General features: G+C 40.3%; 1 protein-coding gene across 2 annotated transcripts in view; it reads right to left on the bottom strand.

Annotated features, from left to right (window-relative positions):
* Nucleotides 1-23,143, bottom strand: part of LOC110535563 (cadherin-18) — a 504,366-nt gene that overhangs the window by 124,366 nt on the left and 356,857 nt on the right. The window contains exon 4 of one of the 2 annotated variants that reach the window (XM_021620628.3): nucleotides 20,319-20,438. The exons of the other annotated variant lie outside the window; for it this stretch is intronic. Within the exon in view, the coding sequence (XP_021476303.2) occupies nucleotides 20,319-20,438 (120 nt within the window). The remainder of the gene's footprint in view (nucleotides 1-20,318; nucleotides 20,439-23,143) is intronic. 2 annotated transcript variants of the gene reach the window in all.

Below are 23,143 nucleotides of genomic sequence, written 5' to 3' on the forward strand. Positions count from 1 at the left end.
GTGTTTCCTCAGACACATTGGTGCTTCCTGGTTAAGAGGTTAGTGTTCAGAAGCGTGGTTTGGCTGGTCCTGTTTCGGGGGGACGCATGACTCGACCTTCACCTCCCGAGCCTGTTGTAGAGTTGCAGCGATGAGAAAAGATCGAAATTGGGGAGAAAAGGGGGGTAATTTTTTTTTAAAGGTTGGATTGAAACCTGGATAGTACCAAAGTGTTGGCATGGTGACCCATGCAATGATCTCCATTGATCAATACATAAAGAGTTTTATGTTCAATATAATGTGTCATAGTTCATTATTGTTGTCAAGCCAATCTTTGTGATAAAGTTCCATACCACTTTCTCAGACTTAAGTTATACATAAAAATGAAGATTGTCAAATGAATCTCAGAAACAGACTTCAGTGGGTGAAACAAGGACACAGTTTAATAACACATGCTTGGCTTGAGATGCCTTAATAAGAGTAGGAAGCTGAGGAGGGAGGCATTCTAAGAACTCATAAACACTTCTTAGAATCCAAGATTCCAATCAAATCTTTTCAGCCATGCAGTCTGTCAAATTGTAATTTAACATCCAGAATTCCAAACTCTAGTTATCATCAGAGTGTGAGGCATTTGGTGACAGGTTTGCACATAACAGCCTGAAGCGTGAATGGTCATGATTAGAGGTGACAGTGTAAATTGCTGACTGACCCCTGTGTGCTTGTTGAAGGCTAAGAGCATATAGGTTGCAGGCAGGTGCATCACCATGGAAACAAGCACTTCAGGTATACTTTAAGAAGGCATGTTGAAATCTGTCTGTACCTTTGGCAAAATTGTATTGGCAACAAGAAAAAAAAATGTGTAATTGCTGCTTGATGTTTTAGGCATAATTGCAGGCAGTATTTCACACAGGTAATGAAGGAACCAAATTCTGAGTGCAATAAGAAGTTTACACATTGGCCTACTGTTTATTTCTGGGAGATGTTGTTGGATTTATTACATTGTTGTTACGCAGGCCTACAGCAAGAGTAGTTTAGATTCAAGTAACACTATACTTATTGGGTGACTGCGAGATTCCGGCAGTCAAGCCCTTGTTCTACTTACCCAGAGTCAGGTAAACTTGTAGATACCATTATTATGTCTCTGCAGCCTCGAGTCTTCTTGGGTATGAATTTACCACAGGTGGACTCCAATCAAGTTGTAGAAACATCTCAAGGTTGATCAATGGAAACAGGATGCACCTGAGCTCAATTTCAAGGCTCACAAAAAAAAGGGTCTCAATACTTATGTAAAATAAGGTATTTCTGTTTTTTATTTGTAGTACCTTTGCAAAAACTTCTAAAAACCAGTTTTTGCTAGAATAGATTGATGAGGGAAACTAATTATTTAATGCAAGGTGTATTTTTGAATATTTCTGAATGCACTGTATATACTGAACAAAAAGTTAAAATGCAAAATGCAACAATTTCAAAGATTTAACTGAGTTACAGTTCATATGAGAAAACCAGTAAATTGAAATAAATTCATTAGGTACTAATCTGTGGATTTAAAATGACTGGGAATACAGATTTGCACAGGTTGGTCACAGATACCTTAAAAAATGGACCTCACAATGGGCAACAGGATCTTGTCACAATATTTTTGTGCATTCAAATTGCAATCGATAAAATGCAGTTGTGTTCGTTATCCATAGCTTATGCCTGCTCAAACCAAAAACCCCAAAAATGCAACAATGGGGCTCTCTGTCCACAGTGTTGACATCAGCAAACCCCCATACACGTGGACTGCGGTTATGAGGCCAGTTGGACCTACTGCCAAATTCTCTAAAATGACGTTGGAGGCGGCTTATGGTAGCAAAATTAACATTACATACTCTGCCAATAGCTGTGGTGGACATTCATGCAGTCCGCATGTCAATTGCATGCTCTCTCAAAACTTGAGACATCTGTGGCATTGTGTTGTGTGACAAAACTGCACATTTTAGAGTGGCCTTTTATTGTCCTCAGTACAAGGTGTACCTGTGTAATGATCATGCTGTTTAATCAGTTTCTTGACAAGCAAAACCTGTCATGTGGATTGATTATCTTGGAAAATAAGAAATTCTCACTAACAGGGGACAAATTTGTGCACAAAATTTGTGAGAAAAAGCTTTTTGTGAGTATGGAAAATGTCTCGGATGTTTTATTTCAACTCATGAAACCAATACTGTCGCGTTTATATTTGTGTGTCTGTATGTCTGTATGTATGTACAGTACCAGTCATGTACTTTTCTACATTGTAGAATAATAGTGAAGACATCAAAACTATGAAATAACATGTATGGAATCCTGCAGTAACCAAAAACGTGTTAATCAAAACTAAGTTGACAGCTTTGCACATTCTTGGCAATCTCTCAACCAGCTTCATGAGGTAGTCACCTGGAATGCATTTCAATTCACAGCTGTGCCTTGTTGAAAATTCATTTGTGGAATTTCTTTCCTCCTTAATGCTTTTGAGTCAATCAGGTGTATTGTGACAAGGCAAGGTAGGGAGGGTATACAGAAGATAGAAGATAGACCAATTCCATATTATGGCAAGAAGAGCTCAAATAAGCAAATAAAAATTACGGTCCATCATTACTTTAAGACATGAAGGTTAGTCAATGTAAAATGTCAAGAACTTTCTGCAAGTGCAGTCGCAAAAACTATCATGCGCTATGATAAAACTGGCTCTCATGAGGACCGCCACAGGAAATTAATACCCAGAGCTACCTTTGCTGCAGAGGATACATTCATTAGAGTTAACTGCACCTCAGATTGCAGCCCAAATATATGCTTCACAGAGTTCAAATATCAGACACATCTCAACATCAACTGTTCAGAGGAAACAGCGTGAATCAGGCATTCTTGGTCAAATTGCTGCCAACAAAACACTGCTAAAAGGACACCAATATGAAGAAGAGACTTGCTTGGGACAAGAAACACGAGCAATGGACAATAGACAGGTGGAAATCTGTCCTTTGGTATGATGAGTCCAAATTTTTGATTCCAATCGCCATGTCTTCATGAGACGCAGAGTAGGTGAACAGATGATCTCTGCATATGTGGTTCCCACCATGAAGCATGGAGCATGAGTAGGTGTGTCCAAACAATTGACTTGTACTGTATACATATATATATATATATCTACAAACACACAGAGCCTTTGGAAAGTATTTAGTCCTCTTGACTTGTTCCACATTTTGTTAGGTTACAGCCTTATTCTAGATTTGATAAATTTTATCTGAACACAATACTGTCACGAATCCCGCTTCCTGAGTCTGTGTTTGCCTGTGTTTCTGTCCTGGAGTGTGTTTCCGGTGTCCTGGAACGCATCCTGTCTGGTTGCCGGGCGAATTAGCTTGTTGGGAGATCGATGTTCACCCGCACCTGTATCCCATCAGTAATCTGCACACCTGTCCTGATCATCACCTCTCCCCTTCAAAAGCTCTGACCTGACATCCATTCCCTGCCGGATCGTTAGCCATGAACAGTATGTTGTGCCAGAGTATCAGCCTCAAGTTGGATAGAATTTGTTTTGTTGTTTGTTACGTATTGCTTGCCTTGAACTTACCTCTGTTTGTTCTGTCTTCAGTTTCTCACCCGGATCATTTACCCCATTCCCGCCTGGTCGTCAGAGGATTCCGCTTCCCCATTGGATCCACCTATTTACTCCCATCAACTCACCACCGCTACCCGCTACACCACCTGGATATATCTACCCATTCCCATTCACTTGGAAATAAATACTCACCTTCTTCCTACTCTCCTTGTCCTGGTCTGCTTCTGGGTTCGATTTTGAAGAATCGTGACAAATACCCCATAATGACAAAGCAAAACTAGGTTTTTAGACATTTCTGCTAATTTATTAAACATGAAATATTATATTTGCATAGTATTCAGAAACTTTACTCAGTACTTTGTTAAAGCACCTTTGGCAGCGAGTACAGCCTCGAGTCTTCTTGAGTCACGCTACAACTACAAGCTTGGTACACTTGTATTTGGGAGTTTCTCCCATTCTTCTCTGCAGATCCTCTCAAACTTTGCCAGGCTGAATGAGGAGCGTTGCTGCACAGTTATTTTCAGGTCTTTCCAGAGATGTTCGATCAGCTTACGGGCTGTTCGATCAGTACGGGCTCTAAGGGTATACGTCTGGCCACTCTACTATAACTACCTTATTGGTGGAGTGCTGCAGAGGTGTTGTCCTTCTGGAACTTTGGAGCTCTGTCAGAGTTGACTATCGTATTCTTGTTCACCTCCAGAGAGGTGCCTTTAAAAATTATGTCCAATCCATTGAGTTGACCACTGGTGGACAGGCAACATCCGCATCGAGCTAAAGGCTAAAGCAGGAACGGGACACTACTCCGGACGCTTATAAGAAATCCCGCTATGCCCACAGACGAACCATCAAACAAGCAAAGCATCAATACAGGATTAAGATTGGATCCTACTACACCGGCTCTGATGCTCATCGGATGTGGCCGGGCTTGAAAACTATTACGGCCTACAAAGGGAAACCCAGACGCGAGCTGCACCACAGATGCGTGCCTACTAGACGAGCTAAATGCCTTTTATGCTCGCTTCGAGGCAAGCAACACTGAAGCATGCACGAGAGCACCAGCTGTTCATGGCTCACATCAACAGCATCCTCCCAGACACCCTAGACCAACTCCAATTCGCATACTGCCCCAACAGATCCACAGATGACGCAATCACACTCCACACTGCCCTTTCTCACCTGGACAAAAGGAACACCTATGTGAGAATGCTGCTCATTGACTACAGCTCAGCGTTCAACACCATAGTGCCCACGAATCTCATCACTAAGCTAAGGACACTGGGACTAAACATCTCCCTCTGCAACTGGATCCTGGACTTCCTGACTGGCTGCCCCCAGGTGGTAAGAGTAGGCAACAACCACGCTGCCACGCTGATCCTTTACACGGGGGCCCCTCAGGGGTGCGTGTTTAGTCCCCTCCTGTACTTCCTGTTCACCCACGACTGCGTGGCCAAACACGACTCCAACACTATCATCTAGTTTGCTGACGACACAACAGTGATCAGCCTGATCACAGACAAAGATGAGACGGCCTATAGGGAGGAGGTCAGAGAACTGGCAGTGTGGTCCCTCAATATGAGCAAGAAAAAGGAGCTAATCGTGGACTACAGAAAAAGGCAGGCCGAACAGGCCCCCGTTAACATTGACAGGCTGTAGTAGAGGGTGTCAAGAGTTTCAAGTTCCTTGGTGTCCACATTACAAATGAACTATCATGGTCCAAACTCACCAAGACAGTCAAGAAGAGGGCACGACAATACCTTTTTTTATTTTATTTTTTTACATTTATTTTTTTAACTCTGTTTATTAAGATTTACACACAGATACACAGAAAAGACAACACAAAGCAATATAAATAATATACTAAACTAGAAAAGAAAAAAAGCTTTAAATATACAGTGCCTTGCGATTCGGCCCCCTTGAACTTTGCGACCTTTTGCCACATTTCAGGCTTCAAACATCAAGATATAAAACTGTATTTTTTTGTGAAGAATCAACAACAAGTGGGACACAATCATGAAGTGGAACGACATTTATTGGATATTTCAAACTTTTTTAACAAATCAAAAACTGAAAAATTGGGCGTGCAAAATTATTCAGCCCCCTTAAGTTAATACTTTGTAGCGCCACCTTTTGCTGCGATTACAGCTGTAAGTCGCTTGGGGTATGTCTCTATCAGTTCTGCACATCGAGAGACTGAATTTTTTTCCCATTCCTGCTTGCAAAACAGCTCGAGCTCAGTGAGGTTGGATGGAGAGCATTTGTGAACAGCAGTTTTCAGTTCTTTCCACAGATTCTCGATTGGATTCAGGTCTGGACTTTGACTTGGCCATTCTAACACCTGGATATGTTTATTTTTGAACCATTCCATTGTAGATTTTGCTTTATGTTTTGGATCATTGTCTTGTTGGAAGACAAATCTCCGTCCCAGTCTCAGATCTTTTGCAGACTCCATCAGGTTTTCTTCCAGAATGGTCCTGTATTTGGCTCCATCCATCTTCCCATCAATTTTAACCATCTTCCCTGTCCCTGCTGAAGAAAAGCAGGCCCAAACCATGATGCTGCCACCACCATGTTTGACAGTGGGGATGGTGTGTTCAGCTGTGTTGCTTTTACGCCAAACATAACATTTTGCATTGTTGCCAAAAAGTTCAATTTTGGTTTCATCTGACCAGAGCACCTTCTTCCACATGTTTGGTGTGTCTCCCAGGTGGCTTGTGGCAAACTTTAAACAACACTTTTTATGGATATCTTTAAGAAATGGCTTTCTTTTTGCCACTCTTCAATACAGGCCAGATTTGTGCAATATACGACTGATTGTTGTCTTATGGACAGAGTTTCCCGCCTCAGCTGTAGATCTCTGCAGTTCACCCAGAGTGATCATGGGCCTCTTGGCTGCATCTCTGATCAGTCTTCTCCTTGTATGAGCTGAAAGTTTAGAGGGACGGCCAGGTCTTGGTAGATTTGCAGTGGTCTGATACTCCTTCCATTTCAATATTATCGCTTGCACAGTGCTCCTTGGGATGTTTAAAGCTTGGGAAATATTTTTGTATCCAAATCCGGCTTTAAACTTCTTCACAACAGTATCTTGGACCTGCCTGGTGTGTTCCTTGTTCTTCATGATGCTCTCTGCGCTTTTAACGGACCTCTGAGACTATCACAGTGCAGGTGCATTTATACGGAGACTTGATTACACACAGGTGGATTGTATTTATCATCATTAGTCATTTAGGTCAACATTGGATCATTCAGAGATCCTCACTGAACTTCTGGAGAGAGTTTGCTGCACTGAAAGTAAAGGGGCTGAATAATTTTGCACGCCCAATTTTTCAGTTTTTGATTTGTTAAAAAAGTTTGAAATATCCAATAAATGTTGTTCCACTTCATGATTGTGTCCCACTTGTTGTTGATTCTTCACAAAAAAATACAGTTTTATATCTTTGTTTGAAGCCTGAAATGTGGCAAAAGGTCGCAAAGTTCAAGGGGGCCGAATACTTTCGCAAGGCACTGTACCATACTTTAGACAAGTTAAACACACCAGGCAGAAGGCTAAAAAGGTTAAAGGGCAATCTATAGTACAGGGACAGAGCAAACACGTCACCATTGTTCCTGTAAACAGTCAAGGGTTTTAAGGTAGCCTTGGATCTTACAATTACACAACAACTTACACATCAGAAATACACCAGAAAATGTAAATAAACACACTCAAGAAAACAATCACACTAGTCAGCAAAAATGTCCTGAATCAACACTCTGAACTGCCCGAAAGGCACCAATACATCCATATGTAGGGAACTCTGAAGATTTTTCCATACATGTCGTGCAAAGAAACGTAACCTTTCTAGTGCGGAACCCCTCGACAACAGCGCGCGAAATTCAAAAATATTTTTCAGAAATTGGTAACTTTCACACATTAACAAGTCCAATACAGCAAACGAAAGATAAACATCTTGTTAATCTACCCATCGTGTCCAAACTAAAAAATGCTTTACAACTAAAGCACAACATATGATTATGTTAGATCACCGCCAAGTCAAAAAAACACACAGACATTTTTCCAGCCAAAGATAGGAGTCACAAAAAGCAGAAATATAGGTCAAATGAATCACTAACCTTTGATGATTTTCATCAGAAGAGACTCATAGGACATCATGTTACACAATACATGTATGTTTTGTTCGATAATGTGCATATTTATATCCCAAAATCTCAGTTTACATTGGCGTGTTACGTGCAGTAATGTTTTGATTCCAAAACATCCGGTGATTTTGCAGAAATAATCATAATAAACATTGATAAAACATACTAGTGTTATTCACAGAATTAAAGATAGACCTTAATGCAACCGCTGTGTCAGATTAAAAAAAAACAGAAAAAGCATAATCTGAGAACGGCGCTCAGAACCCAAAACAGCCAGAGGAATAGCCGCCATTTTGGAATCAACAAAGTTAGAAACAACACCATAAATATTCACTTACCTTTGATGATCTTCATCAGAAGGCACTCCCAGGAATCCCAGTTCGACAATAAATGACTGATTTGTTCTATAAAGTTCCATCATTTATGTCCAAATAGCCACTTGTTGTTAGCGTGTTCAGCCCAGTAATCCATCTTCATGAGGCGCAGGCTCTTCATCCAGACTAAAACTCAAAAAGTTCTGTTACAGTCCTTTAGAAACATGTCAAACGATGTATGGAATCAATCGTTAGGATGTTTTTAACATACAACATCAATAATGTTCCAACCGGAGAATTCCTTTGTCTTCAAAAAGCACTGGAACGAGAGGTAACTCTGTCGGGAGCGCGAGTCATGAGACCTAGGCTCTCTGCCAGAGCCTCTACTTTATAGTAGAATCCTCAAACCAGTTTAGAAAGACAATTGACATCTAGTGGAAGCCCTAGAAAGTGCAACCTCATACATATCTCAATGTGTATTCGGTAGGCCAAGCTTTGAATAACTACAAACCTCAGATGTCCCACTTCCTGGTTGGATTCTTCTCAGGTTTTCGCCTGCCATATGAGTTCTGTTATACTCACATACATCATTCAAACAGTTTTAGAAACGTCAGAGTGTTTTCTATCCAATACTACTATGCATATATTAACATCTGGGACAGAGTTGGAGGCAGTTCACTCTGGGCACTCTATTCATCCAAAAGTGAAAATGGTGCCCCCTATCCCAAAAAGGTTAAAGCAGATTTTCCCAAGTCTGTCGCAACATTCGGAATTTCCAGAGTTAGCCATCGCTGTGATCGGGTATGGTAACTTGTGCTTCTATGGGTAAGTAAAGATGTCAGGTAATGTGGGAGTTTTAGCAAAAGGGCTTTATAAATGAATTGTCACGTCCTGACCATAGAGAGCCCTTGAGGTTCTCTATGGTGCAATAGGTCAGAGCGTGACTAGGTGGTGTTCTAGTCTAGAATTTCTATGTTGGTGTGAGTATGGTTCCCAATTGGAGGCAGCTGCTGATCGTTGCCTCTAATTGGGGATTATACTTAGTGTGGTTCTATTCCCACCTGCGTTTGTGGGATATTGGTTTGTTTTGGTTTATTGCTATGTGTGCTACGAACTTCACATTAGTTTATTCTTTGTTGTTTTGAAGGTTCACTTTACTAAATATCTGGAACTCTACTCACGCTGCGCCTTGGTCCGCTCCTTATGTATACGATGAACGTGACATGAATAAAATGCAGTGCTTCGACCTACGTGAGCCATCCTACGTTCTGACAGAGAAAGCAGTAATAAGTGCAAAACCTGTCATTCGTGATAAAACAAAGTGCACTATGGTAAACTGCTTCTAACTGCTATAATGAAGTGGCAGCTGCATTCATGTAGATGATGTCGCCATAGTCTAGGAGAGGAATACATGTCAACTGAATGATCTGCGTTCTAATATTTACAGAGAGGCATGACCTATTTCTATAGAAGAAGCCCAACTTCTTAGTTAATAACTCAGAAATATGCTTTTTACCTATCCAAAATGCCCAGATACTTGTAAGCAGGGACATAAACAAACAATGTTGGGACCATCCAAGGTACATATTCTTAAATCATTATAACAATTTTTGTGTGCTCTAGAAAACAACATATACTTTGTTTTATCTGCATTCAATACGAATTTAAGATCAATAAAGGTTTTCTGTAAAACAATCAAAGAAGACTATAATTCAGATAGAACTTCGTCAACAGTGGGGGCAAAAGAATAAACAGTATCGTCCACATACAGGTTACAATTATTTTACAGACAAACCAGCATTGTTAATGTATATAATAAAAAGTACTGGACTCAGAACCGACTCCTGCCAGACACCTTTCATTATAATCAGAAAACTGGATTTACCACCATCAGTAGTTAGTCTCTCACTCACTCACTCACTCACTCACTCACTCACTCACTCACTCACTCACTCACTCACTCACTCACTCACTCACTCACTCACTCACTCACACACACACATACACACTAGAGTCACGTGCTCGTTTTTGGGAAATGGGCACCAGTCCATAAACCTTTCAGATACCACAAATTGTATAGGAAACTCATTCCGACCCTCTGTGCTATAGCCCTTAGTAGACTCTCGTTGTAGTTTTGATGTTTTGTATTTATTGTCACGCACCGGATAGGTACATTGAAATGTGTTATTTTACAGGGTATTTTACAGGGTCAGCCATAGTACGGCACCCATGGACCAAATTGCTCAAACCAGCTACCTTTCGGTTAGTGAAAAGCATTGGACAGATGAGTTACTAAAACAGCAGAAAGAGACAGTATTGTATTAGCATGCATGGCTAACACTGCTATGGAGTGGAGAGAGCAGCTGCTTGCTACACCTTCGATCACATCCCCCACACACACACATCCCTGCACCTCCCTCCATGCCTCATGCCCCATGCTGAATTACAATGCAGACAAGATGCAGAGTCAGCCCGAGCAAAACAACCCATTGGAAATATGACCAAGAGCACACTGCTGCATATGGGTATTACATACTTTATTCTTGGTGTAGAATAACAATGAACCCTCTTACACTCAATAATACCAACTGCATTTACAGAGGTTTCAACATCCAGTTATTGATTAGGCAATGGGGAGATGTTAATTTTGTTTGGACATACGGTAGGCTGCAATGCTCTACTGCAACATGTTTTATCACATACATTTCTATGGAGAGACTTTCCCAAGAGACATATCTGAACTAGTCTTCAAGTCATCTTTCATTCATCTAGGTCATTAAAGCATTGCTTCTATGTGAGTAGTTCATGTTACGAGACACATGTATGCTACACACCCTTGCCATCTTACACAGACACAGAAGTATTGTGTGCACTTTGCCATCTGCATTAAATATTTTATAGAATCATGAAGGCCATCTAAAACAAAATATGCATTTTTGAAAAGTGTGAAACAGTTTAAACCTTTCTTTTAATTTTTATTTTAAAGGCTGACTGTAGCCCAGAGAGAGAGAGTGCATCTAATACAAATGACCTCAGAGGAGATTGTTAGTGATTGCCTACAGAGTAAATAGGGAGCTGAACAATACCTTAAAGCAGTGGTCACCAACCTGAGCAGCTAACCGATCGCTGCAGCTGTATATAGTCCATCTGTAAAAAATGTTTACTTTACTGCTCTTTTGCACACCAGTATCACTACTTACTGACCATCATCTGCTCATCATCATCTGCCCATCGATCACTCCAGTCTTAATCTGCTAAATTTTAATTACTTTGCTACTATGGCCAATTTATTGCCTTACCTCCTCATGCCATTTGCACACACTGTATATAGACTTTCTTTTTCTTCTATTGTGTTATTGACTGTATGCTTCTTTATTCCATGTGTAACTCTGTGTTGTTGTTTCTGTCGTACTGCTTTGCTTTATCTTGGCCAGGTCGCAGTTGTAAATGAGAACTTGTTCTCAGCTAGCTTACCTGGTTAAATAAAAGTGAAATAAAAAAATAATCAATGAAAATCTTTTCAGAGTCAAGATCACTTTCACAGTCAAAAAGCAAGCCAAGATCTACCACTCCGATAAAAAAAAAACACATTACTCAAAAAATTTAACATTAACCTAATAAAACAGTTCTTTAGGAATGAGGTTTGTGCTGTCATGTCTTTGGCTATGCCGGATTAAGGGATATGACATGCTATTCTATAAAATAATTTCCCCGTCATTAATATTACCTGATTAAGCTAATCATGTAAATGTAATTAACTAGAAAGCCGGGGCACCACGACATAATGTTTATAGAGCTGTTATCTTCCGAATAAACTCTTAAAGACCTAGTAATCTTTTACGTCAGTAGCAGTGAATATTTAATCGTCACTTTATTCAGGCTCATCTGAAAGTTGTAAATTCTTGGTTATCTTTACGAACCCTGGCTAACAAGTTGAATCAGCTATGCAAAATTTGGTTTAATTATTTATTTACTAAATACCTAAATAATCATACAGAATTACATATACATTACATATACACAGAATGTATCATACATTGATTACAAATGATGTCATAAAGGAAAACGTCCCTAGCGGACGGAACAGATATGAGGCCTAGTTACCCAAAGAAAGGGGGTTGGGTTTGAGTGAAAGAGCGGGAGGACTGAGGAACAAAAAGGTTTTGTGTCTCTATCGGGCCGTAGGAAGCTATGTTATCGTAAATACAGTATCTTATGCAGTCTAAATAACCCTCCATTTGAAAATGCAATAAATATTTACTCTGAGCTGCGCTTCGGTAGATTGGTTGTAGATAGAAGGCGGGGTGGTCCAGCATGGATCTCTGGTCCTCTGAAGAATGTCTAGTGGTGAACTGGAGCGTGGTAGAATGGATACTCTGTCCGTCCTCTCCTAGCCCACGTCTACAGTTGCTGCGCTAATGCTAAATTTGATTCGTCAGGTTATTGTCATTCAACCAGAGCTCACGGTGAGGTTGACTTAGTTCTGTAGGTGACCTTGTCCTTTTTAACATGGGGACCGCAAGTCTGCACGTCCCTGGAACAGGAAGTTTCATTTTTGTTAACGGGTTTATATAGTGTTGAAATGTTGGATGAAAAGCGTGCCCAAAGTAAACTGCCTGCTACTTAGGCCCAGAAGCTAGGATATGCATACAATTTGGATAGAAAACACTCTAAAGTTTCCAAAACTGTTCACATAATGTCTGTGAGCATAACAGAACTGAAATGGCAGGCGAAAACCTGAGGAAAATCCATCCAGGAAGTGTTATTATTTTGAAATGGGTGTTTTTCCATTGAAAGCCTACCCACCATTTAAAGGGATAGGACCCAGATTCCATTCCCTATGGCTACCACTAGCTGTGAACAGTCTTTAGAAATTGTTTCAGGCCTTTATTCTAAAAAAATTAGGGAGAATGAGCAGTTTCAATGAGAGGCCAGTGGAATTTCCCCAACCTGTTTGGTGCGCAATCCCGAGAGTGCACCTTTCTTGTTTTTCTTTTATATTGAAGACATTATTGTCCACTTTAAATATTAGCAATTATTTAGGCTAAAAACCACCTGAGGATTGCTTATAAACATCGTTTGACATGTTTCTACGGACTTTACAGATACTATTTGGAATTTTCGTCTGCCTCTTGTGATACTGAACAAAACACGCCAACAAAATGGAGGTTTTTGAAATATAAAGAGGGACTTAATCGACCAAAACAAACATTTATTGTGTAACTGGGAGTCTTGTGAGTGCAACCATACAGAGATCAAAGGTAAGTGATACATTTTATTGCTATTTCTGACTTTTGTGACTAATCTACTTGGCTGCTAACTGTTTGTAATGTTTTGTGCGCTGAGTGCTGTTCTCAGATAATCCTCATGGTTTGCTTTCGCCGTAAAGCCTTTTTGAAATCTGACACAGCGGCTGGATTAACAAGTTAAGCTTTATTTTGATGTATTGCACTTGTGATTTCATGAAAGTTAAATATTTATAGTAATTTAATTTGAATTTGGCGCGCTGCATTTTCACCGGAATTGTCAAGGTGGGATGCCACTGATCTATAAGAAGTTAAACATTTAAAATGCACAACAATTCCATGTGAATCTGATAACTAGAATGTGTCGACTTTCCACGATACAGTTTGTCATCCTGTCATTAGTAGTAATGTCTTAGACAACAGCTGATCTGAGATCATATTCATTAAGTACCAATGCATATTTTCAACTGGTTGGATTACCGAAATATGGTTCCGTTTCCCATCTTTCAATGTTACCAGAATCTCTATGTTACAAAGGCTTTACAAGAGTCAACTCTATAGAGTAGAGAGCGAGAGAAAAGGAGAAAGGTATTTATGGGGGTCATAAACCTCCCCCCACAGGCCAATGTCATGACAGTGCATTAGGCCAAATACATTATCACAGCATATTGGATATATGCTTGCCATGACAATATTGTTCTTCTCATACCATAATATTTCAAAACTCAAGCTTTGATAACAAAATAAAGTGTATTTGTAAAGAATTCAGACCCCTTGACTTGTTCTACATTTTGTTACGTTACAGCCTTATTCTAGCGAATAATGCCAAAGCAAAAACAATTTTTTACAAATATTTTTACATATATTACAAATAACAAACGGAAATATCACATTTGCATAAGTATTTAGACCCTTTACTCAGCACCTTTGGCAGAAATTACAGCCTTGAGACGTTTTGGTTATGACACTACAAGCTTGGCACACCTGTATTTGGGGAGTTTCTCCCATTCTTCACTGCAGATCCTCTCAAGATATATCAGGTTGGATGGGGAGCGTCGATGCACAGTTATTTTCAGGTCTCTCCAGAGATGTTTGATCGGGTTCAAGTTCGGGCTCTGGTTGGGCCACTCTGGTTGGGCCACAGGACATTCAGATACTCCCGAATACACTCTTGCGTTGTCTTGGCTGTGTGCTTAGGGTCGTGGTCCTGTTGGAAGGTGAACCTTCACCCCAGTCTAGGTTCTGAATGCACTGGAGCAGGTTTTCAACAATTATCTCTCTGTACTTTGCTCTGTTCATCTTTCCCTCAATCCTGACTAGTCTCCCACTCCCTGCTGCTGAAAAACATCCCCATAGCATGATGCTGTCACCACCATGCTTCATCGTAGGGATGGTGCCAGGTTTTCTCCAGAGGTGACGTTTGGCATTCAGGCCAAAGAGTTCAATCTTGGTTTTATCAGACCAGAGAATCTTGTTTCTCATGGCCTGAGAGTCCTTTAAGTGCCTTTTCTCAAACTCCAAGCAGGCTGTCATGTGCCTTTTACTGAGGAGTGGCTTCCGTCTGGCAGAGTACTCTAGAGATGATTATCCTTCTGGAAGGTTCTCCTATCTCCACAGAGGAACTCTGGAGCTCTGTCCGAGTGACCATCAGGTTCTTGGTCACCTCCCTGACCAAGTCCCTTCTCCCCCTATATCTCAGTTTGGCCAAAAGGCCAGCTCTAGTAAGAGTCTTGGTATTTACAAACTTCTTCCATTTAGAAATTATGGAGGCCACTGTGTTCTTGGGGACCTTCAATGCTGCAGACATTTTTTGTTACCCTTCCCCAGATATGTGCCTTGACACAATCCTGTCTTGGACTTCTACGGACAATTCTTTCGACGTCATAGCTTGGTTTTTGCCCTGACATGCACTGTCAACTATGGTAACTTTATATAGACAGATGTGTGCCTATCCCAATCATGTCCAATCAATAGAATTAACCACAGATGGACTTGTAGAAAAATCTCAAGGATGTTCAATGGAAGCAGGATGCACCTGAGCTCAATTTCGAGTCTCAGAGCAAATGGTCTGAATACTTATGTAAATAAGGTATTTCTGTTTTTTATTTTTAATAAATATGCTAAAATCAGTTTTCGCTTTGTCATTATGGGATATTGTGTGTAGATTGATGAGGAAAAAAATGTTTAATCCATTTTAGAATAAGGCTGTAACCTAACAAAATGTGGAAAAAAGAAGGGGTCTGAATACTTTCTGAATGCACTGTAGATATTGGTGTAGTACTTGCGAGCCTCAGTGAAGCGTATATTGAAATACTTCGCTTTTTAATTTTACTAGACTGATGGTACCTTAGTCTGATGGTGATGGGGTTTTTCGTGGGATAATCAGAATTTGTTGGTAACATATGTAAGATGTTTAATATTCATCAAATGTGTGTAAGTTACTTCTCATCAGAATGGTATTTTTGTGTAATTCTGTGGTGAGGTTGCAGTTATCTGTTCTATGTCAAAACTAAGTTGCATGGTCCGCTGAGAGGGGAGAGGTCTAAGTGTCATCATGTGTAAACATATCTTTCACTCTCTACCTTTCCCATAGTGGGGAAAGGAAGGTTGCAGTGTCTGGAATCATTCTATGCTCCCTCTTATGTTGTTTCTATCTTAAGTTATAGCCTCACCCTCCTCTCAGTGAGTTTGTCCAGGAGGTTGTATTTTGAGTGGGTTGTATCTAAATGACAATTTGATATATGCCTGTTGATTTGGAGGATTGGTTTATGGTTCTGGGGTTTGGGAAAGGAAACAAAGCTGAACGATGAATTATGTCTATGTTGTCTGACTATGTGTGTTTTTGCTATTAAAAGGAACTCAGTTGCATTGTAAGGGGGCTCTCAGAGAATTCATGGTTAGACACTGAATCGATCTGAGAGTCACAGGATTGTGATAGAGCTGATATAATTAAAGATGGACTTTGATAACTAACTCTGACTTGTGTGTGGTTTGCGCTCATGATTTGGTAAATAGAGGAAATTTCCACGACAGGTTTCAAGACAACTGGGCTACAGACACAAAATTATGTCAGTGAACACCAGGTCGGAAAGTCGGAGCCCTAGAAAGATGTTTTCGAGTTGGATGACCATTCAAAACAAATTTCCCCAGCCGGATAAAAAAAATTCAGAGTTGTCTTGAATGCACTGAAATCGGAAGTCAGAGATTTCCGAGTTCCTAATTGGTTTGAACATGGTATTAAGCTTCAGTGGAAGGAGGGAGGGAGAGAGCAGCAGAGGGTTCGCCTCTCACGGTCCCTGCTTACAACTTACATTCGGTGAGACTGACCAGAGAGAAGGGACACAGTCTTGCACCTAATAGCCAAACACGAGTCGTACCACATCTGCCTCAGGCAAAAATGTATGTTGTTACTATGACCAGAGGAAGTGAAATATTCCTCGATATTAAAAGACACGACGAGCTGCTAAAATATTAATAAAAACACAGTGCTATCGATACACTTAGCTAATTCATTACAGCTGTAGCGCGAGTGGAAGTAGAGAGAATTGCTAGTTTTATGTTTAGTAATAAGGTTGAATAAAACTTAGACATGAAGTCACTCATAAAAACAGCAGCTCTTTGCTGTATTCTTTGACAGTCTCTCTCTAGTCATGGTTGTAAAAGTTATGAGATCTCACGTAGGCTAGCGTCAAACTTTGCTGTGGCCGGGGACGTGGAAGCTGTAGGTAGACAGAGGGATTTCAAATCAAATTTAATTTGTCACATGTTCCGAATACAAGAGGTGTAGAACTTACCGTGAAATGCTTGCTTACAAGCACACAACCAACAACGCAGTTGATGAAATAGAGTTTAAAAAATATTTACTAAATAAACTAAAGTAAAAAAATAAATAAAAAGTAACAATAAAATTACATAATTTTAAGGCTTTATACAGGTGATACCGGTACTGAGTCAATATGTGGGGGTACAGGTTAGTCAAGGTCATTTGCACATGTAGGTAGGGGTAAGGTGACTATGCATAGATAATAAACAGTGAGTTGCAGCAGTCTAAAAACTAAGGGGGGGAGGGTGTCCATGTATCTAGTCTGGGTGGCCATTTGATTAATTGTTCAGCAGTCTAATAGCTTGGGGGTATAAGCTGTTTAGGAGCCTTTGGACCTAGACTTGGCGTTCTGGTACCGTTTTCCGTGCGGTAGGAGGGAGAACAGTCTATGACTTGGGCGACTGGAGTCTTTGACAATTGTTGGGCCTTCCTCTGGCATTGCCTAGTATATAGGTCCTGGATGGCAGGGACCTTGGCCCCAGTGATGTATTGTGCTGTACCCACTACCCTCTGTAGCGCCTTACGGTCAGACGACGAGCAGTTGTCATACCAGGCGGTGATGCAACCGGTCAAGATGCTCTCGATGATCCAGCTGTAGAACTTTTTGAGGATCAGGGGACCCATGCCAAATCTTTTTAGTCTCCTGAGAGGGAAAAGGTTTTGTTGTGCCCTCTTCACGACTTTCTTGGTGTTTTTGGACCATGATAGTTTGTTGGTGATGTTGATAACAAGGAACTTGAAACTCTTGACCCGTTCCACTACATGCCCAGTCAATGTTAATTGGGGCCTGTTCAGCCCTCCTTTTCCTGTAGTCCACGATCATCTCCTTCACAATGAGGGAGAGGTTGCTGTCCTGGCACCACACTGCCAGGTCTCTGACCTCCTCCCTATAGGCTGACTCATCATTGTCGGTGATCAGGCGTACTACTGTTCTGTCATCAACAAAATGAATGATGGTGTTGGAGTCATGCTTGGCAATGCAGTCGTGGGTGAACAGGGAGTACAGGAGGGGACTAAGCACGCACCACTGAGGGGCCCCTGTGGTGAGGATCAGCATGGCAGACGTGTTGTTGCCTAACTTTACCACCTGGGGGGGCGGCCCGTCAGGAAGTCCAGGATCCAGTTTCAGAGGAAGGTGTTTAGTACCAGGGTCCTTAGCTTAGTGATGAGCTTTGTGGGCACTATGGTGTTGAACGCTGAGGTGTAGTCAATGAACAGCATTCTCACATAGGTGTTCCTTTTGTCCAGTTGGGAAAGGGCAGTGTGGAGTGTGATTGAGATTGCGTCATCTGTGGATCTGTTGGGGCGGTATGCGAATTGGAGTGGGTCTGGGGTTTCCGGTATGATGGTGTTGATGTGAGTTATGACCTTCAAAGCAATTAATAGCTACCGACGTGCTTCGGGGTGGTAGTCATTTAGGCAGGTTACCTTCGCATTCTAGGACACAGGAACTATGGTGGTCGGCTTGAAACATGTGGGTATCACAGACTCGGTCAGAGAGAGCTTGAAAATGTCAGTGAAGACAATTGATAATTGGTCCTTGCATGCTCTGAGTACACACTCGGGTAGTCCATCTGGCCCCACAGCCTTGTGAATGTTGACCTGTTTAAAGGTCTTTCTCACATCGGCTATGGGGATCGTGGTCACATAGTCTTCCCGGAACAGCTGGTGCTCTTTCCGATTGGCTATTAGATTGGACAGCACAGTAGGAGCACTCAATTTAGCCAAAGATCCCCTGTTCCGCCGGGTAGGCAAAGTTTGTATTTTCATACGAATTAAATGGTCTACCTGGTGCACAGGGCTTCTGAACCAAGTGCACCTACCACCAACAGCACAACACAAAAAAACTGAGCTCAAGCCTTTATGCTTTTGTCGTTGGCTTTTCTACAGAAATGTTTGGTGATCGACTAGGATGATCGACCTGTTGGTGACCACTGCAATAAAGAATGTGGAGATTGTATAGAGCCCCACAATGGAGGTGTCATAATACCTATAAAACCCAGCGGTCAAACAGGGAAATGGTTCTAATCCTTTTTCAACCATTCATTTTTCCCATAGAGAATTTTAGAATCACTTAAAATAAGTGCTGTATTTCGTGAAGTGGTGTAAAGTACTTAAGTAAAAATACTTTAACGTACTACTTAAGTAGTTTTTGCGGTATCTGTACTTACTTTACTATTTATATTTTTGGCAACTTTTACTTTTGCTCCACTACATTCCCAAAGGAAATAATTAATTTTTTACTCTTTACATTTTCCCTGACACCCAAAAGTACTTGTTACATTTCGAATGCTAAGCAGGACAGGAAAATTGTCTTGTTCATTCACTCACTTCATCCCTGCTCATCCCTACTGCTTCTGATCTGGCAGACTCACTAAACACAAATGCTTCGTTTTTAAACTATGTCTGAGTTTTGAAGTGTGCCCCTGGCTATCCGTAAATAAAAAAATGAATAAAAAAATCTGGATTGCTTAATGTAAGGAATTTTAAATGATTTAAACTTTTACTTTTGATACTTGAGTATATTTAAAACCAAATACTTTTAGACTTATAATTGGGTACTTTTTACACCACTGGATTTCGTGTAAGCTTACCCTGGTGCGACTTTTTGCTAACCATATAAATCTCTCTCGGACAAGGTGACTTTTATTAATATATTCGGCTATATTTACTCTCAGAAACAAAAATGCTAATTAGCATCAAAGTAGACATGATGCACGACTAAAAATCCCTGTAAGCTCCTGCACGTATTCTCTAGCTGACACCTTTGCTAACAGGTATTGTGTCAATCTAAAACTTGTACAAGATAGTCCACAGAACTGTCAATTTAAAAACATTTAGCCAATTTAATTATTACTAAATTTAGCAAACATTAGAGAGTTAAATCAGAGATTCTTACCTTTGCCTCGATTCGGTAGTCTCGTCCAGATCATCATGGCATTTGTAGTTCTTTATATGCTTTATGAGTGTTATGACTTATACTGTGGTACTCTATAGCTGTAGTTTGCTTACATCTCAGAGATAGCTTCTATCATTACCGGTACACTGTATGTCATTTGCCCACGGTGCCATTGTGGAGAGATTTCCGTGGAGATAATTCCGAAGTATCAATAAAAAATCACTGCATATCTGACGATAGTATACTATGTATAAATATTTTATGTTGATTCTACTTTATGACTAATTCAAACCAGCACTGCATTCACTCAAAGTAAGTTGATAATGTGTACAATATTGTGTCTTACCAGTTTTGGGATCAATAGAGAAATATGGCTGTCCTTGGAGAATACTGTAGACAACTCGGGCACTATTTCCATACGTTGGGTCATCAGCGTCCGAAGCAGTAACTTGATATACAGAAGTACCTGAAAATATAATGAAAGAAAAATCAGAATCAAGCATTCTTATCGATATGTGATACTTATGAGTGTGTCTTCATGAGTGCCTTTAATTCATACAGAATTTGTTTTGATGTTGGGTAACTTCATATATTTAATTGAAGAAGTAATAGTTTCAGGACTGTTGATGGAATTTATATGTTTAAATGAATGACTAGAATATTACACCCTGAAACCATATAATTGTATGAAATTGATTAGGATCATTACATTATTATTAATGATGTGTGTAGTTTTAGTCAGTAAAATTATATATCTGTACAATATATGATTTTAGTATCTTAAACACAGACTGTCTGAGCAGAATTCGGTGCCAACCTTGCTAGGGGCCTCTGAGAGATTTGGGAGAAGGCAGTGAGTACTCCCTAATCTTGAGGGAGGACAGGGAGTGCTTCTCACGGTCCCTAATCTTTGTCGGCTGGGTATTGATACAGTATGTGCGTAGGATACCTACTGTTCGTGTGTATGTATGTGCGTATGATATCTACTGTTTGTGTGTGAAAGTATGTGCGTAAGGAGCTAGTATGAAATTAATGGTTTTGTACAACGAAATAGCGCTCTCGTGAATAAACATTTTAACTATTTAGCTGGGCCTCCATCTGTTTCATTCAACCAGTATCTTACAAATTCTGGGTTACAGGCCGAGTAATGTAATTGAATTGGGTTATGAACATTGAGAACATAATTCTCGTGACAATTTGGTCCTTCGAGCCGGATCTCAATACCTGCCTCTGTCGTCCCAAGAAACTGCTGAAAACCGTGCACGGGCGGATCCAGGATCCGTAAAACAAGGACCTGACCTCTGAATTGAGGGTTTATTTCCGGCCAGTGGTGAACTGGTACACGACAGAGGTGGTGACGAGATCCAACCTACATTGCTTTTCCCAGTCTACGAGACGAAGGTCAGTAAATCTTTATTCACAAATTCTGGGGAATTGATGCTCGGGCTACATTCAGAAATATATTTTTGATTGTTTTTGTGCAGTTTAGGTGTTGATTTTAAAATACCCATTAGGCATTCTAACCCGGTGACCTATCTTTAGAATTGTGTGTAGAGAAAAGTTTTAAAGGGAACAAATTATTCTATGCAAATTAAATATAGGAATTGGGTGTAGAGCCACCTAGGCAGCAGTAGAAGGGGTTCCGTAATGACACCGGGTATCTGCAGTACCAATATAAACTAGAGAATATTGAGATCTAAATGTAATTAATCTAGGGGATATTAGCAGGAAGGGGAGAGTCAGATCTTCGCACATCTAGGTCTGATTATCCAACGAAGAAGGGAAGCCTAATATAGCGGAGTGAGTTACGAGATATTAACATCAAAATAACAAGCAACAACAGAAAAATAGGCTGCTGACTAGGGATTTACGACCCCTGGAAAATAGCTTATGCGACCTAGTGTCCGATCGGCACCTCTATAGATAAAGTTTCAAGAAAGGAAAAGCACACATCGGTTAAGAGATAGCAAAATAAGCTATAATAGTGAGCCCACACATAGGGAGTAGTGACATACACATCAGTGAGACACATAGGAGTAATTTAATCAGAATTAGAAATACATACACATAGATTTTGATAATAAAATAAAGGGAAAAGAGCACATACATAGATCATAGAAATACATACACCTAGATTTTGAGAATAAGCATAGGAACTACAAGGTTTGACTAACCATGGGTAGTAAATCCTCAAAGGAGGTCCCGGAATTAACCGGAGATAAGAGATAAATCTAATGCCCAAAATGGAGAGGTAAATCTAATGCCCAAAATGAAGAAAGAAGTATGAATTTGAGAGACGTCTAGACATAGAAAAATGTGATTTAATGATAAAGTAGATACTTAAGACGTGTGTAGATAGTCAAGGGAAACAGCAGGTTGAGGGTTAACTACCTGGCTGTCTGAATCCCGGAAAAGAAGGTAAGAAGGCAAGCTTAGAGAAAGGGTGAGAGAAAGTTACCAGAAGGATATCAGCAGGGGAAAAAATTATGTGCGTGTGTGACCTAATCATTTATCAAAAGTCATAATAGTAATTGTTCCTAAATGCTGAGTAGGAGATAGAGAGAGTGACAAGGGTCAAGAGAGGAAAGGAAAAGAGAAGATAAGGGGACATACAAGGAAAAAGAGAGAGGCAGAGACAACGAGAGAGAGAGAGAGTAAGGAGAATCCTCGCTGGGGAAACGCTTGGACCTCTATTTTCTGGGAATTGTCTCAGTAGTACGTGCCGGAGTTTAGGACTACAGACAATTATAATAATTGGGTTATTTGCGTCTCCATCATTTCAATAGTGTTGGTGGTCCAGGGGTTGAATTCTTGCCTACACGCGGGAGAATCGAGTTCGTATCTCAGCCTATGCACCAATAGACTAAAATTCATTCTGATTGTAATTCAAATATTGATATGTTTGGCCGGGAGAGATACGGTTGTTAGTGTTTGTTTAAGATATAAACTGAAAGTTTTAATAGCTGGTTTAGGTTAAATTGAAAGACTAATTCATTCTAAATAACTTCGAGGCTATTTTGATGTAATACGTTGTCTTGCCTAACTGATCTACTGGAATAACGTATTGAGAAAGGAGTCGTATTGAAATTACTGAATCATAGAAGAAACAGTTACCTAAATCTAAGGAATTCTAAATAATAGAGGTAGAGTTGTGCCCATCGAATGGTATTT

Source organism: Oncorhynchus mykiss, chromosome 11 (genome assembly GCF_057628025.1).
Source record: "Oncorhynchus mykiss isolate SJ-2025 chromosome 11, ASM5762802v1, whole genome shotgun sequence".
NCBI lineage: Eukaryota > Metazoa > Chordata > Actinopteri > Salmoniformes > Salmonidae > Oncorhynchus > Oncorhynchus mykiss.